Source organism: Venturia canescens, chromosome 2 (genome assembly GCF_019457755.1).
Source record: "Venturia canescens isolate UGA chromosome 2, ASM1945775v1, whole genome shotgun sequence".
In the NCBI taxonomy this organism is placed as follows: Eukaryota; Metazoa; Arthropoda; class Insecta; order Hymenoptera; family Ichneumonidae; genus Venturia; species Venturia canescens.
This window is the reverse complement of record NC_057422.1, coordinates 22,025,974-22,041,513: the sequence shown is the minus strand read 5'-3', so window position 1 is coordinate 22,041,513 and position 15,540 is coordinate 22,025,974. Positions and strand designations below refer to the sequence as shown.

At 36.6% G+C, this 15,540-nt stretch overlaps 2 protein-coding genes across 3 annotated transcripts in view; one reads left to right on the top strand and one right to left on the bottom strand.

Moving 5' to 3' along the window:
- Positions 1-1,926: 1,926 nt before the first annotated feature.
- Kaz (Katazuke) lies at positions 1,927-5,826 on the bottom strand. The gene is made up of 5 exons (XM_043411216.1): positions 5,470-5,826; positions 4,264-4,675; positions 3,552-3,864; positions 2,922-3,231; positions 1,927-2,205 (listed from the first exon to the last, which is right to left on the bottom strand). Exons 1-5 carry the CDS (start codon positions 5,506-5,508, stop codon positions 2,104-2,106), a joined length of 1,176 nt encoding a protein of 391 aa, XP_043267151.1. The 5' UTR covers positions 5,509-5,826; the 3' UTR covers positions 1,927-2,103.
- Positions 5,827-6,368: 542 nt separating this feature from the next.
- The window catches only part of CtBP (C-terminal binding protein), a 54,849-nt gene continuing 45,677 nt past the window's right edge, over positions 6,369-15,540 (top strand). For both annotated transcript variants that reach the window (XM_043410787.1, XM_043410784.1), the window contains exon 1: positions 6,369-7,558. The gene's annotated coding sequence lies outside the window, so the exon portion shown is untranslated. The remainder of the gene's footprint in view (positions 7,559-15,540) is intronic.

Here is a 15,540-nt window from a genome sequence, read left to right as displayed (position 1 = left end):
GGAATAAAATTTTGTTGAAATATTTTACAGACGATTCCAGTCGTTTTGTTCAAATTTCGAATATTTTCGGAAACAAGTACTTTTCCGAAAATTCAACCAATTATTGTTGAATGTTTACCTGGGCTGATTGATCTCATTACATATTGGGATGGTTAAAACGCAGTTTGTTGAAATCGAACATCGTCTGCTCGAAATGGAATGAATTTCCCTATACACAAATAAACCTGGATATATTTCCGATGATGAAAAATATCCATTTTTAAACAAAATATATAGTCGGTAATCAACCGTTAATATTGCTATTTCATTCTATAAAAGAACAAACACAACTATCTCAAAAATCAATCATTAAAGCTTCCAATTTCACTAAATATCATCTTTAATATTACACTGTTTCTGCTAGACTTTACGTAGTGTGTTCAACGACAATTTTATGGATCTCTTCAATTTGTGTCATTACGAATCCCACCTCGTTTTTTTACTTTTATTGAGATTATTACGACTGCAACGATACAGCAAGTTCATTAAGATCGTTCAACAATGTTTTGTACAAACATTTACAGCCCAATATTTATTCGATCCATAAAATCAATATCACGATATTTGACATATTGTTAACAATGATTTTTAAAAGTAATAGTGGCAGACTGTTATCAACAAATTGTCAAAACTGTCTTTCTAAACCGCCTTTCTGTTTGAGGTAGGAACACCTTGTTATTTTGCGTACATTTTTTTCTACAAAATTCAAAACTTATTTAAAACAGTAGTGGAAAAACAATTTGTTAAGTTACTTGTTTTCATTCAAAGTGCAGTACCTTAAATACCGATGATACGTTAAACTCTACGTTTTTCTAAAACACGAAATAATAGATAAACTGTAACCCTCATTTGAGGGCATGGAAAAACTTGAGATTCTCCATAAATTAATCTTGAAATATGATGGGAAAAAATGAAGAACGAGTAATTCTAAATATGTCTGTGTTTGTTGACGAAAATCTTTGGATTAATCACCTGCTATGCTGAGAATAAAAAAATATGTTTATCGACAACTTTTATGTTCAAACAAAAAATTGCGAATTTTTTGGCATGATTATTGTTGAAAAGCACGATAGGTGAAAGCAATATGCAATATTCCAATTTGTTCTCTTTAAAATGATGATCAAATGAACTATGATCGAATAGAATGTTGGCTACAAACGTTTGTATAAAAATAGCATAAGCTCATCAGTGGGTGTATGAGCAATTGCAAAAATCACTTTCTTCGACTATTCTTTCGTCACAGAGTCATAAATTGAAACATTGACAATCCTCGTATCAAGCAATACCGACAATAAACGTGAATGAGATTTAATTGATCCACTATTCGCAAAGGATAAAAAGAAAATGAAAAAAGGAATCGTCGAACGTGGAACTGATATAGGTATAGAGAGGGAATATTTTTATATTATTGATTCAGATGTTGACCAATTCGGTTGACAATTGTTTTCGTGAATATCGTCCAACCGCCATTTGATCGGCGACTGTAACACGATACGCAAATGTCCGGACGAGAAACTACGATAATTGGTGAACATCACCAAGGCGAATCGACGATCCATGTTGACAAGATACGCATTTTTTTTCTTGGAATATTTGATTTTCCAATTCTCCAGAAAATATTGCGTCGTCGATCCGCTCTGCTTGTCGACCGTTATTGCATTTCGAGATGTAACAATGAAAATACGTTTAAAGATAAATGAGATAAGTGGAAAATGCTAGGTACATGGTTGAAGAGAAAAATTCGATTTAGATTGTAGTTATTACTCTAGTGTTACTCCAATGCTACAATGTTGAATAAATCGATATTACTGACCCACCGATAAAAACAAAAGTGTTTTCAAAAAAAAAATCTTTCCCCCCAATGATAATTATCCGACTCGTAAAAAAAACTTTTTTCAAAATATATTTATTCTTATAATCGATAGAGATTTCACACGTTTTAGTGACATACTGCCGAATCGTAAATACGCGAAAAGATACATACATTATGTGATTCTTAAGACTAATCAATGCATAATTATCGTTAATATGATTTTTTTTCTTTATTATCACTAAACAATTATCTTACATAACATAAACTTTCTCGATCTTCCTGAATGGGAATGCTTCTTTGGTCTTCGGACAGATTACAGCACCATTGTATTGAAGAGCCATTTTCTCCAAAGCCTGAAAATTCAAGTACATTGGGATGATAGATAGCAATCTATATTTTCCTCGAGAACTCTATTATTGATAGAAAAAGAAACAATGTTGTCAAGCTGATAATTCGAAAAAAAAAAACAGAGTGAATTTATTGATTTTTCAAAGTAGGTTTCGAATAGCTAATTTTTTCAAAATCTTTGCTGATTTGCTAAAATTCCAATCATGCCTCATATTTCATTACGAACAATCTATTTTGCAATATTCGTATTCCTGAATGCAGTATTCCCAATGCCTCCTTCCCCTTTTTTTACTCAGGGTATGGATTGTTTCAAATGCTGAACAGAATATCAGACAGTAAAATTTAATTTCCGAACCATAAGTATAAAAGCACGAACAAGATATTTTTTTCGGTTTTATCGTTTTCATCGTATCAGAGCCGAAAAAATTGTGTACTTCAGTAGAATGTTGTAAATTTGAAAAAAAAAAAGTAAACAAAAATATTTTAGTTGAAGAATAGAGTTTAAATTCCCTTTTGCACAGTCTTTTCATTGCACATTCCAGATACTTACAGAATTACAAACTTTTTAACCATAGGAAAAACCAACTTTGAAAAACAAAAAATATAGCATTGGTATTCAACTCTGTAAGATTAAAAACCTGTTTCGTGACTCGCTCGAACGTGGAGGGATTGTATGGAATAATTTCTAGAAATTCTGATATAAATGAGGAAGAAAAGTTACCTGTTCACCGTACACATAACCATTCGGCATCATCATCGGTTGATTGTACTCATTAAGTGGCTTACCACTAATGCTACAGACCAATCGTGATTGTGAGCAATGAGCAAATGGCAATGGAGCAGCTAATTCGTTGAGGGCTTCGTTGCAAACTGGACAACTAGGATTTTTGCCTTCTTTATTGGCGCTGTAACACTGTGGTGTTTTGAGAGCCGACAATCCAGCCTGCAGCGCAACGGTAAATACGCTCTGGCTCGCTAATTGAAAAAGTTTGAAATTTTCATGTCGAAATTGTTCTATGAGTTTGTCCCATCTGTATTAAAAAAACAAAAAGATCCACTTGAAAATCATTTTTTTTAGTAGGAACTAGTTTCTAGTTTTTTTTTTCAGATTTTTCGCAAGCTTAGTAAGCATTGTGGAAAATCATTCAAAATATTCAGTATTTGGACCATGACTTTGCATTTCTACCAGTCTTTCATGACTCAAAAATTTATTAATAAACAGCAGAATCTGAGAAAGTGATATCTTTGACCCCGTGTGCTGATCGTCCTATTCCATCGAATAATAAAAATTCCAAAAAAGTTCTAATCCATTTCTATGTTGCAAGAATACACAATTTTCTTGGAAAATAACCTTCTTTCGTCAAGGAGAAATTTGTATGGACTGAGGTAGGCATTGGCCGGAAAAGCGAGTTGTCCCATACAGTTCTGAATCTCTTGAAGCTGATAATCATCATAATTGGAAAAACATTTACGAGCGTGTTTAACCGCATCTAAACGACGATCCGATCTGACGAGCTCGATGAATTCTTGGACTCGCAAATTGAATTCCATTGTACTGCCCAATTTACGAAGCTTTGAACGGTTGTCGTAACACCAACCTAGACATCTTGCTGTCTCGTGGTTTGCCAGTGATATTTCAACCTCTCGTGAAACCATGAAAACATCTGTAAATTTTGGGGAATGCATAGATTAGAACGTTTGAAAAATTATAGATCGAGTAAATGACTCAGCAATATTGTCTTCATTGTTTGCACTCATAGAACGAATTCTTCATTCATATAAGAAATTTCACTTTGTTTCAATCCATTTTTTTTCAATCATGATAATGTCTAATTTTTTATTAAAAATTTCAATAAGTTTACGTAGATATCATGCAATGTTTACAAGTAAAGAAAGTACACAATTTTATACAAGTTCCTAAAACAAACTGAAATTTCTAGTGACGGTAGAATAAGGCTGCTTTTTTGTGAAAAATATGGTTCAATAGCAATAAAAATTTACATCAACTTCATTCTATTCTTCAGTCTGATAAATAAATGAAAATAATAAGGGGTATATTGTACCGATATTCGTGAGATCTCTGAGCTCCATACTGTCAGCCAATTTTGTAGCAGTTTTGTAGTAACCTTTGCGCAAAAAATATTCCACCAACATTCTGTCAAGACGTTGTCTCCTCCACTGATTAACAGCACTCGGTGCTGTGTTTCCATGCTCTTTCAAATGATCGAGTCGCCTTTTACATACTATACCAGCTTGCAATTCTTCGGCGATAGATTCTTCAGCCTTGCGTTTCAGAACTTGGAGTTTGGCAACTACACCCCCTAAAAGTCTTGTTATTTCACCTGTCTGAGCCGGCGTGTCTGACGTCTTCAATCCTTTTTCCAATTCGTTCGTAGCTATGTGAACATGGCATACTTCTTTGTCTAACACTTTTTGCGTTGATCTAAATTTTTTGTTGAGAAGCTCGTACGGTACCTAAAGAAGAAGTTTTCTTATATGTGGGGGCAAATTAAAAAATTTCAAAACATTCAAAATTTTAATACCATTGAAAAAGAAATTCAGAATAAATAATTCAAACGTTTTAGTTAAGCATAAAATGAGAATAGTGACAGTTTTGAGATTTCTTTCAAAAATATTTCAAGTTCTGTTATTGGGTTTTCAGGCATTGTGGCTGAGTGAAATTGAAAGAAAGTGTACGTTTTCGAAATTATGTACCTCAATTACGTGAAAGAATTTAATTAAAGAAGTTAAAAAATTTTTTTTTTTAAACAATTTTCAGCTCTCCATAAAATAATCTCATAAATGCAGATACTTGTCTGTGCAAAAGCAGCGATTTGTTTTTTTTGTTCGTCCGATAGTATTCGTAACCATATCTTTTTTAATAGATAAAAAATGACGAAATTCGTTCATCAATTGTGATAAGAAAATTATGTCCACAGGTTATTTTATTCGATAAATTTATGGAAAAATGATTGTTTCTATTTGATTTTATGTGGTAGTCGAAAACGGGAATGTAGGAACCTATAATGGCGCATGTATTACAAAAAAAGGTGGTAACATGCGAAATCGAAGCAACCGTAATAAAAATTTGACAAAAAAAATCATTGCGATCAGGTTGACCATATCGTGGGCAAGCATATTCGTGACAAATGAATGCCCGATCAATACAATAAGATGACATTAGAGGAGATTTAATTCCGTGAAGCGATCTTTTTTTATCAAATGCGCATTAAGACAAATTCTTTTTTTTGCATGTTCTTTGTATTCACCTTCAACGTAGAATGCTCCAAACTTTTAACGTCCGACATTTTTGGATATTTTTTTTATGTTATTAACCACAGACAATGATCGTAACGATTTAATTTGTTCGTAAATGTTCGTGAACGAATCGATAATAAATTTATTATCACGCCCAAACACACGCGAAACTCCAGGCCATTTCTTGCCAGCTGATACTGTTTTGTCGTAAACACAGCGACAGCGAGAGCGATGGAGAGACAAGTGAGCGAAAGAGCGAGAGCAGGAATGCTTTCCGTGGGTGAAGACAAAGATCGGCGCCCAGCGTCGACTGGAATCAGTTCTTTCGACACACGAACCACGGGCCACGGGCCAACTGATATAGAGGTCTTTGAATTTTTTTCACTTCATAAACACTGAAAATCGAGCAAGCCGAACGACTCATTCGCAACAAATGATTTTAGTACAAGAAAAGGTTGATAGAATGCGCTTCTAATATAAGATGAAGTCTTAAAATTAGTGAGACTGCTAGTTATTGCAGATATTTTTTTAGTATGGTGTGCATCGACTTTTTCGCTGTACTGTAAAGATCGGTTCCATTTCATTAAAACAAGAAAGCTATGTAATATCGCTGTGTGAAATATTGAAATCAAATATAATGTATGACAAATTTTGAATTACCCCGCGCTTTTGTTCGAGACTGTCACAGAGAGCCAATGTACGCGGAGAACAAATGTTTCTATGAAAAATTGACCAATTAGATTCGAGCGAATAATGCTGCTGAGGCGGTTGAGACGACTACACGTTAGACGTTTCCGGATAAGCTGAGACATGTGAGCGGGATGCACGCATGCGTAAGAGCGTAAGAGAGATTGGCTGTGAGCGCTGTGAGGCAGGCGTGCGGAGCGAAAAAAGACAGTGGACAATCGGTCTCACTTCCACTACTACATGAAATTTTGTTTTCTCCACGTTTCATTGAGTGGTAAATCGAAGATAAATGAACTACTATCGTTTTATGGAGGCATTCGTAGAGTGTTATTTAATGATGGAATAGATCTAGCATTAAAATATAAAGACGTTGATGATTCAAAAGTATATCCGTAAAACCGTAAATATGAGTTTGTACATAGAGGGTCCTTTCTTATTGTACACGTATTAAGAAATGATTCGATAGCAACTATATATCTGGAAATTTTGTGGATGTGTTGACGCAGCATCTGAATTAAATGGAGTAAAAAAGGAGCCAAGCGTCGGAAGTGATCGGAAGTAAAAAACTTGTGCAGTGCATTTCGCAGAGTAAAAAACCGGGAAACGTAGTGGAAAATAAAACCGCGTGGTTTGGAGTATCAGACTCGTATTTTTTCGTCGTAACTCGTTGAAATTCGTTGGGATACGGAAAAGATCGGGGGACGCGTGAGTATACTCGGTTGGTTCGACACACACCGGCGGGGGTCTGGCGTGTCGAGGGACGGAGAGGGGGCCGCCATTTTCCCTCCAGTGAGGGTCGAGTGTCGCGAGCGGTATCTCTACTTGCGATTGTTTTCTAATCGGGAGAGGATTTTTTTTTTCGTTTATTGGCTGGTTCTCGGGGGGGTGTGAGATTTTGTTAAGAGGTGTGTGGGGCGTCGGGCGGGCGCGCGCGGCACCACGGGTTCCAAAATCGGAAAACAAATAACTAATAAAACGTGAAAGTTGATTGAAAAAAGAGGGAGGGCACGGGTTAATAAAGAAAACGCGAATAAAGATTGATGGAAATTAAAAAAATTTCGTTTGCTTGATTCTTCGTCGTTGTAAGGTGCATTTAACTAGTTAAATTTGCAAAGCGGCTTTTGTAAGAAAACTTGCAAAAGATCGCGAAGGACGGAACTGAAGAAAAAGAAAGAAAGATAGAGAGAGAGAAAGAGGGAGATAGATATTGGCGAGAGAAAGAAAGGAGACGGGACGGACACACCGGTAGGGGAAAAACGACGTGTTTGAGAACAGTGAGATTGTGAATTGTTCAGTGTCGCCGGGTCAGTGTTACGAGCTAATAAGCCCGTTGTTTCGTGAAGAAAAATCAGGAATTAAGTCACGAGAGAATCGAAACGTGGAAAGCAGTGAAACGAATCTCGTCACCGACAGGTCAGTGCGTCTTTTTTATTTTCTATTTCTCCGTTACGGGGCGCGACGAACACAGTTAAAGCGAGGCATTGCTCTCCGGACAATTGGAGATGATTTACAAAACGAGCATGTCGTGATATTGATATAGGGGGGACGAGCAAATTAAGAGAGAACGAGAAAACGTGAAAAAAAAACCGACTCCGATGTAAGGAAGCGTGTGCGTCGGTTAGAGAGCGCGCTTGGAACGGTGCACGGTGCATGCGCTCTTGAGACCGCGAACGAAATACGAGAGAAAGAGAGACGTACCGTCGATGAAAATTCCGCGCGTCCCTCTTTTAGCGTCTCGTAACGTGTACGCGAGCTAGCACGTGCAACGAACAATGATATCTCTAGAAAAATTCCAACTTTCGACTACCTTTTTCGAAGAACTTTCATTTTACTTCTAACCTACAAATTCTGCTTGATTGTTTTTCTATTTTTCAGTCAAGTTTCTCTCTCTCTCTCTCTCTCTTTCTTCCCTCGGCATCACATTTTTTATATTTTTTTCTCTCTCAACGGGCATTAACACGTTGCGTCGTTTTTGATGCGGTTTGAGACTATTTCGCTGCTCGAGATGCAGCGGTGGGAGAAGAGGCACAGCGGTGTGTGAGAACGATATGGCGGGAGACGCGTAGCCATTGAACAAGCCACGAATTAATATACTCGATTTTCTTCGACTTTCTTTCCTTCACTTATTTACGTTCGGTGTATCGATGTGTAAAACACTTTATTTATAGATTTTAAGAGACCTTCGCAACTTTGGCTTTAAAATTGTATCAGTGCTATACAAATTCCAGACACAAGTACGCGATGGTAAAAACACTTGAGTATAGATCATGTATTTCGATTGAAACAGATTTCCATCCGATCTAACGTTGCGAGCTCTCACTTTTATCGAGAAGCGATCGAAATGATTTTCCCTATGAAATTTCATACCTTCTTGTGTGACCACACGAAGCATTATTTTTTTTGCACTCTATTATTCTATTACGTGTATTTTCGCCAAGATTCGTCTTCACCAGTTTCAAGACTTCCACACTTATCGATATTTTGCCCTAATTTCGCTCGACCGATCACATTTTCTTGGGTTCACTTTTGTTCCGTTAATTTTCGCCCGTACTATGTTCCACTTGAAATTTGGCGTGCGTCAACGCGTTTTTACGTTTATTTTCTTTCCAGTCGCCCCACGCTCGAACTACTATGCTTGAATTACTTATTTCAGAAAATTCCACATTCCATTCGCGATCGTCGAACTGGATCAGCACAAATCTTTCGTTTGAAATATATCTGGAATTGATAAATAAACAAAGTATTTATTCCTTCGCAGCAACGCCAGCATCGATATTATCTGACTACGTACTATTGTATTGAGAGTCGGGGTAGGGACTCATTTATAAAGTACATTTATAAACGAGCCCCTCCAAGACTCTTTCCACCGAGGGTGGTCGCCTTTTCAAATATTTTCGAAAATACTTCTCAATATTTTCTGTAATGTTTCAATAATTACAGCATTTTGGATTGCACATTAGCTGAAAAAGTATCGATTTCAGTACTTTCCTCAAACTTGGAACGTCAACCCAATTGATTTCAAATGACTTGCTGTTTATGAAAAGAAAAAAACAAAAACCAACGTTCATGCAGATGATCGGTTATCGATGAGGTGGCTAACCTTAATTTTCCCTCGCTTGGGATTGAACGAGACGCTCGTAAGAAAATTTGTTCTCAAAGTTTCCGGCTTTTACATCATTCGAATTGGAATTTTTGCTTTTCAATTTGATTCTTCCCGTGAACATCGGACTAAAAAAAGATTTTCTTTATTTTGTGACCATCCAAACATCCTCGCTATTCCAAAGATTCGCTTTTGCTGAAGTTTGGTGTCGAACTTTAGAAGAAAATTCGACATTCGATACCATTCCTTATAATGATTTATGATTAAGCCGGTCACTTCGTCGGCTCGAGTCTCGTGCGCAACGACGCCACATATATTCCCATTCTTGACGAGTTATCGCGTAAGATGGCAGCATATCGCTCGCACGACTTTCGCGAGCTCCATTGAGGAGGAATAGGAGAGGGGAGGGGGGGGGGGAGGGGGGCAAGAGGAAAGAGAAAAATTAAAAGCAACCAGTTGTTACCCGAATGACGAAGAAAATTCTCCTCTCTTTCTTTATCTGTTCTTCCCCCTCTTACCAAGCTTTTCTTCCTCAACGGGATCACGCTAATTACTTCTAGAAATTACGAGGAAAGAAAACTACAGCTTAGCGGTTGTTCGTTCCGGTCGCAAGCTCTGACTATTTATTGTATTGTATGCCTACCGTCGTGTTTGTTCAGACATACTCGATTCGCTTCTTCATAAATCTTCGGTTTCGCGTTTACTTTTGTCGCTTTGTAACTTTACTTGGTATGTTATCCGAATAGAGGGATGTTCACAAGTAATTCAAAGAGGATTGTGAAATTAAATCGAACTAAGGCCCGCTACACACCTACAATAATATTGCACAATATTTTTATTGTGCAATAATCTTTTGAATTCACACGTTCAATAATATGGACTCAATAAAATTGACGGCCATTCCCATCAAAAACGAATATGGGTTAAATGATACTTGAAAAAAAGGCCAGTCTACACTCATGAAAGGCTTTTGAAAGACTTAGCCTTGACTGAAGAAGACGATTTTAAAAACTACGAAAGTTGGAAGAATTATTACAATTAGTAAAACTTTTGATCGAGAAAAAGAAGACAAGCATGAGGGAAACGATTTCAACTTAGCAACGATTATCTATAAATTTGCGTTATTTGGTGACTGAACTGCAAAATATTTGCGCAATGTTTAATAATATTGCGCAATACCAATATTGGACAATATTATTGACCGTGTGTAGCGGGCCTAACATTTTTTTTTATTCTTATGGGATTATAGAAGCAGGCTTCGAAGTAAATGGCACAAAGTTTATATTTTATTCAATGAAATTTACTTTGAGAGATCTATCGAATAACTGAGCGTTGCAGCGCTGAAGTTTGCAACGTTGGAGTCCAACGAAATGATTTTGAAAAACTCTCCAATAACTCCAGCTTCGCTCTCTGCAGAATTTGCAATTCGTAGTTTTTCAACCTGCACCCATACTTTGGGAAATCAAAAATTGACCAATTAAAAATGTTTTTTTTCCTTCATTTCGTTGGGCTTTAACGTTGCAAACTTCAACGTTGTCGAAAAAGTGACTCTAACCCTAACGACAAAGGGCCTCGTGTCTCGACCTCTATCTTGATCTGTACATTCGTTTTATAAACAATCTCGTAGGACTGTGAGCACGCTCTCATGTGTATTTTTTCTCATATTCCAATAATTCTCATTTTTATTTTATATCAATAGTCAAAAAATGAGTTTACGATAAAATGTTTCATTGAACTAAATTTGGTTTATAATTCATTTTTCTGTTATACTGAATAATTACCAAATAAAAATAAGTCAGTTAATTAACTGTACTGAACTTTTCAACAGTTTCGTTTTGTTCTTCAGACAAAAGGTTTGTATGTTTTTTACGAAGCTTTGTACAGTAACAAAATATTCTGTTTGTCTCTGAGAATGCAAATGACTAAAAATTTTTTTGTTTTCCAAGATAAATCACTGTGTACATGACAAAATATGCTTTCGTAAGGAACAATCTTTTTGTTGTTTCAATAGCACGAATAATTTAAATCGGAATATTTGGAGGTACAAAAGCTCAGTCAGCTGATCAAATATCCTGAGAAATCAAACAAATGTCGATAGTTATAACAACAAAATGTTTTTTTTGAGCCTTTTCCTCAAGACACGATTACAAAGATCTCGACATCTCAACTGCGGCATAAGAAATGATGCTGAAGTTTCCAACGTTTGAGTTCAACGAAATGATGGAAAAAAACTCTCCAAAAATTCCAGTAATTCTCCTATTTTGTTCCCTGCCAAATTTGCGATTCGTAGTTTTTCAAGCTGCACCAACTATTCGTGAAATAAAAAATTGGTTGGAAACTTCAGCGTCGTGCATAAGAAGTACAAATAATCAATTGAATTAATAAAATAAATTTTGACCAAATGAATTTTATTGGATCAACAAAATCATGTTTTCAGTGTATTTTTTTGAATTTTCAACGCTTCCGAATACTACCAAAAGTTCCACACCCGACTTCAATGATTGTATATCGACGCCGAATTGCTTGATTCACGTTTTTATCAAAGTTTTAGCGAATTCTGTAGAAATTGAAAGTTCCTCATTCAACTATCGATGTCGAATTCATGATTGAATGATTGAAAATTCGTGAAACGGTTTCATCATCCGAAAAAGTTATATTACAACAAAACTTGCCATTTTATTTCAAGGCCATATAACTATCGTTGGTCGGAGGAGAAAACAGACTGAAAAGTTAATGTTTCGGCTGGACTGAACGACGTTGAAGTTTGCAACGTCGAGTCCAACGAAATGAAGGAAAAAAAACATTTGTAATTCACCAGTTTTTTTATTTCACGAAGTATCGGTGCAGGCTGAAAAAGTACGAATTGCAAATTCGACAGGACACGAAATTGGAAAATCACTAGAATTATTGGAGAGTTTTTTTTTTTTTATCATTTCGTTGGACTCCAACGCTGCAATCTTCAGCGTCTCTGGATCGAACCGTTTGCAGAAATCCATGTTCGAAAAATATTTTCAATGCGCCATTAACGATCCAAACAATTCCTTTCTAATTCCACTGAATATCATTTTCGAAGAAGTTGTTTATCATTTAACTGGCCGAATATCAGACAAATCTTTGCTAATATACGCCATATTAAAAGATAGTGTCATGCGCGACCTCGTCTCTATACCTCGCTAACGAAAAGAATAGTTAAGAAACGTATACTTCGAAGTCAACATTCGTGCGATAATATCAGTGGTCACTATCGATTACACAATAAATTTTCTTCACTCTATCCCCTCCAAATCCATCTTAAGGTGATTCGAGACTCATTTAGTCATGAGACAGAAAAGTAAGAGGAAGAGACTTGAAATTAGCAAAACAAGTGTTTTTCTACGATCGATGTCTAATTCGCCTTCGTGTTCGACCAAAGCAGCGTACATTATGGCACTGGTACGAGTGATATTGTTATTGAAATTCGTTCAAACGTGGCCGACACTCAGAAGGATTGAATCGCCTAAAAGTATCGAAATAGCTGGCACAAGCTCGAGGGTACCGCACCGTTTATTTTTATATTATGAAGCGAGTAGAAAAACGCACAAATATCTTGGATAAAGTCAGGCGACTACAATCGGTGAAATGGGATGGGCGCACCTTCGCATTGTGTGTCATTTCGCTCAGGAATCTATATATCTAGCGACCCGAGAGGGTCTTGACGCCAATTGATATGTACTGGGACAAAACGGGATACACTTCAAAAACTGCGAAAATGATTTTTTTTTTTCATTTTTGCATTTTGGTATATTTTTTTCTAGAAAAGGAAAAGAAGAAAGACTTGTAAAATTTTCTAAAAAGTTCAAAAAGGAAGAAAAAGTAGAAATTTCGATCGAGGAAGAACATTGGAAAAGGGGATAAATTTTGTAGGAATTGATTTTTTTTCGACTGTTTTTTAAACGAAGCAGTCAACGTGCATTGGATTGAAATTGTAGTAAAAAAAATTCACCGATTTTTGGAGAGTACTCCATTGTGTCCCGAGAAAATGGAGTATTTTTTTTCGAAAATTGCAAAAAATTACAGTACGTTTCTCGGTGTTTGAGGGTAAGCAAAAAAATGGAGCTTCCAAAACTGCTAAAAAGCAGGATATTTTCTTAGGTATTCCGTTTTGCATCGGTCTTCCCTATATAAGCAAACTAAAAACACACCTGGCCTCGTACGTACACACTGCGGAACTTTGCGACGAAGAAGTAAGTTACGCGGTGTTCCGTTGAGGTTCTTATCCCGGGGTTTCTGAACCCTGAAACGAGCCGATTTTTCCTCAAAGCTCGAAAAGTCAACTGAGTTAGCCGCGCAATACAAAACTTACGGACGTAACGAGGCTGAATATTTCGGAATGGATTTCGTACGATTATGGGCCAATCAGAATCGAGGATGAAAAACACTGGCAAAGCGGTTTGACCTCCCGAAATAAATTTCAAAGAAAACGTCTTGGAACGTAAAATCTTTGAGCATGAGGATACGAAAACACGCGTGATAAGGACGCAGACTTTCACCAGAGATTTTATTGAGGAAGATCATGCGAATTTAATGGAAATCGAAATTCCAGCTTTGAGTTGAAATTTGGAAATATTCTAGAAATATACACCGTGCATTTATTCTCAGAATTATTATGATCTACCGTCGAGAAAACAATTAACGAAAATCACACTTTTTGAAGGATTGTACACAGGCACACTTCCTGCGCGGCGATTTGGATTTAATAAAATATAATCCTCCCAACTTTAGAGAGCCAAAAAACTAGAATAAGAAAATATAATGTTTTTAGATATCAATGATGTTTTGAGAAAGCCTTGTTACCGGTGAAAATCACTTGGGAATGGAAAAAGAAAAACACTTATTTGAGGTTAACGAGTAATAATGACAAATGGTGGAAGGTTTGACAACACCATGAGCCAGCTGGTTTAAGGAGGAACATCAGCTTGAGAAAAGTCGTGATAGCTTAATGAAACTTTTAGAATACATTTTTGGATATATTTTCTTATATGCAACAAGGACCAATGGAAAGAGAAAAATCGAAAAAAATTCGTCACCAATTTTCACATTTTTTAATGAAATAGTTCGTCTGTGCGAGAGCCGTTTGGAAACTCTGTGACGTCATAAAATCGGCATATTCGCGTATATAAGAGTAGCGGCAGGGCTCGCGCTGGCTTTTCTTTTGCGCTGCAGTTTTTCCTTTTACTACTTGGTGTCGAGCCGCTACTGCCGTCTCTTGATATAGCCTCACCAATTTTTAATCCATTTCATTCAGCCATTTTTTAGTAAATCATTTCCAAATTTCGTTTAGAAAAAAAACGTACTATTCTACAGTTTGAACTCCAAAGAACATGTGTGCAAAATTCGAGATCGTTTGATTCTGCCATTTTTTTTTATATATCACATTTATATATTACCACCCAATAAATGACGTATTTTTGGGGGTTAATCCCGTATAAATAAAAAGCAAACAGGCCTCACATAATCTATAGATAACTTGGATAAAACAATGAAATTCGTATTTACATAACCTCACTTTACGTGAAGCTGATGTTCCTCCTTAAAATACAGATATGCATACGCATATAAACAGAAAATGGCTCTTGTCACATTTAGCTTGACGATTTTACTATGAAAGTATTTTAACCGCTATCATATGTTAAAAATGTATCAATCTCAACAAATAAGTTTCACATTTAATTGAGAGAATAAGTTTCAATTGTTTCCTTGATTATTGAAAGAGCAAGAAAGTTCGGTTGCTTTTTGAATCACAAGTAACGCATGATCCTCCTTAATGATATAATTCTACATTATTCGAGAGGGAGCTAATAATTGATGCATTCGTCGGATTGGTGCAGTCGATGTAAATATCACGTAGGACATTACGGAGAGACAGCCATTGGAAATAAAGAGCGAGTTTCTAGCACACCATTCATCCGTGCGTTCCTCTCGGGCTGCGAATCTTTTGTTTTTTTATCTTCATCACTCGTTACACATCCATCGATTGTGCGTGTGTACGTGTGTGCGTGTGTGTACGTATCCGTAACTCAGCTCTTGCCCCATCCGCCTCCAAATCCCTTGTCAACTCTCTCCCTATATTATCGCGTCTCGCAACAGACTCGCCGAAGCCAAATCCTTCTTCGTTTTTTTTCTCCATCTTCGCTCTCCCGGTCCGAGGTTTACCGAGAGAGTTGCAGCCGGCGGAGCCACGTTGAACGAGCAAAATGTTTCCCTTTCACGGGCGCTCGTCGTTCCCTCTCCTCCACACGCGGATAAGTATACGCAG

Bases quoted from the DNA above. Each gene is read 5' to 3' on its own strand.
- Kaz (XM_043411216.1), bottom strand. From the start codon at position 5,508: ATGTCGGACGTTAAAAGTTTGGAGCATTCTACGTTGAAG. The intron at 4,676-5,469 runs GTGAATACAAAG...CTTCTTCTTTAG, and splicing joins TGGAGCATTCTACGTTGAAG to GTACCGTACGAGCTTCTCAA. The intron at 2,206-2,921 runs GTAACTTTTCTT...TTGAATTTTCAG, and splicing joins GTTATGTGTACGGTGAACAG to GCTTTGGAGAAAATGGCTCT.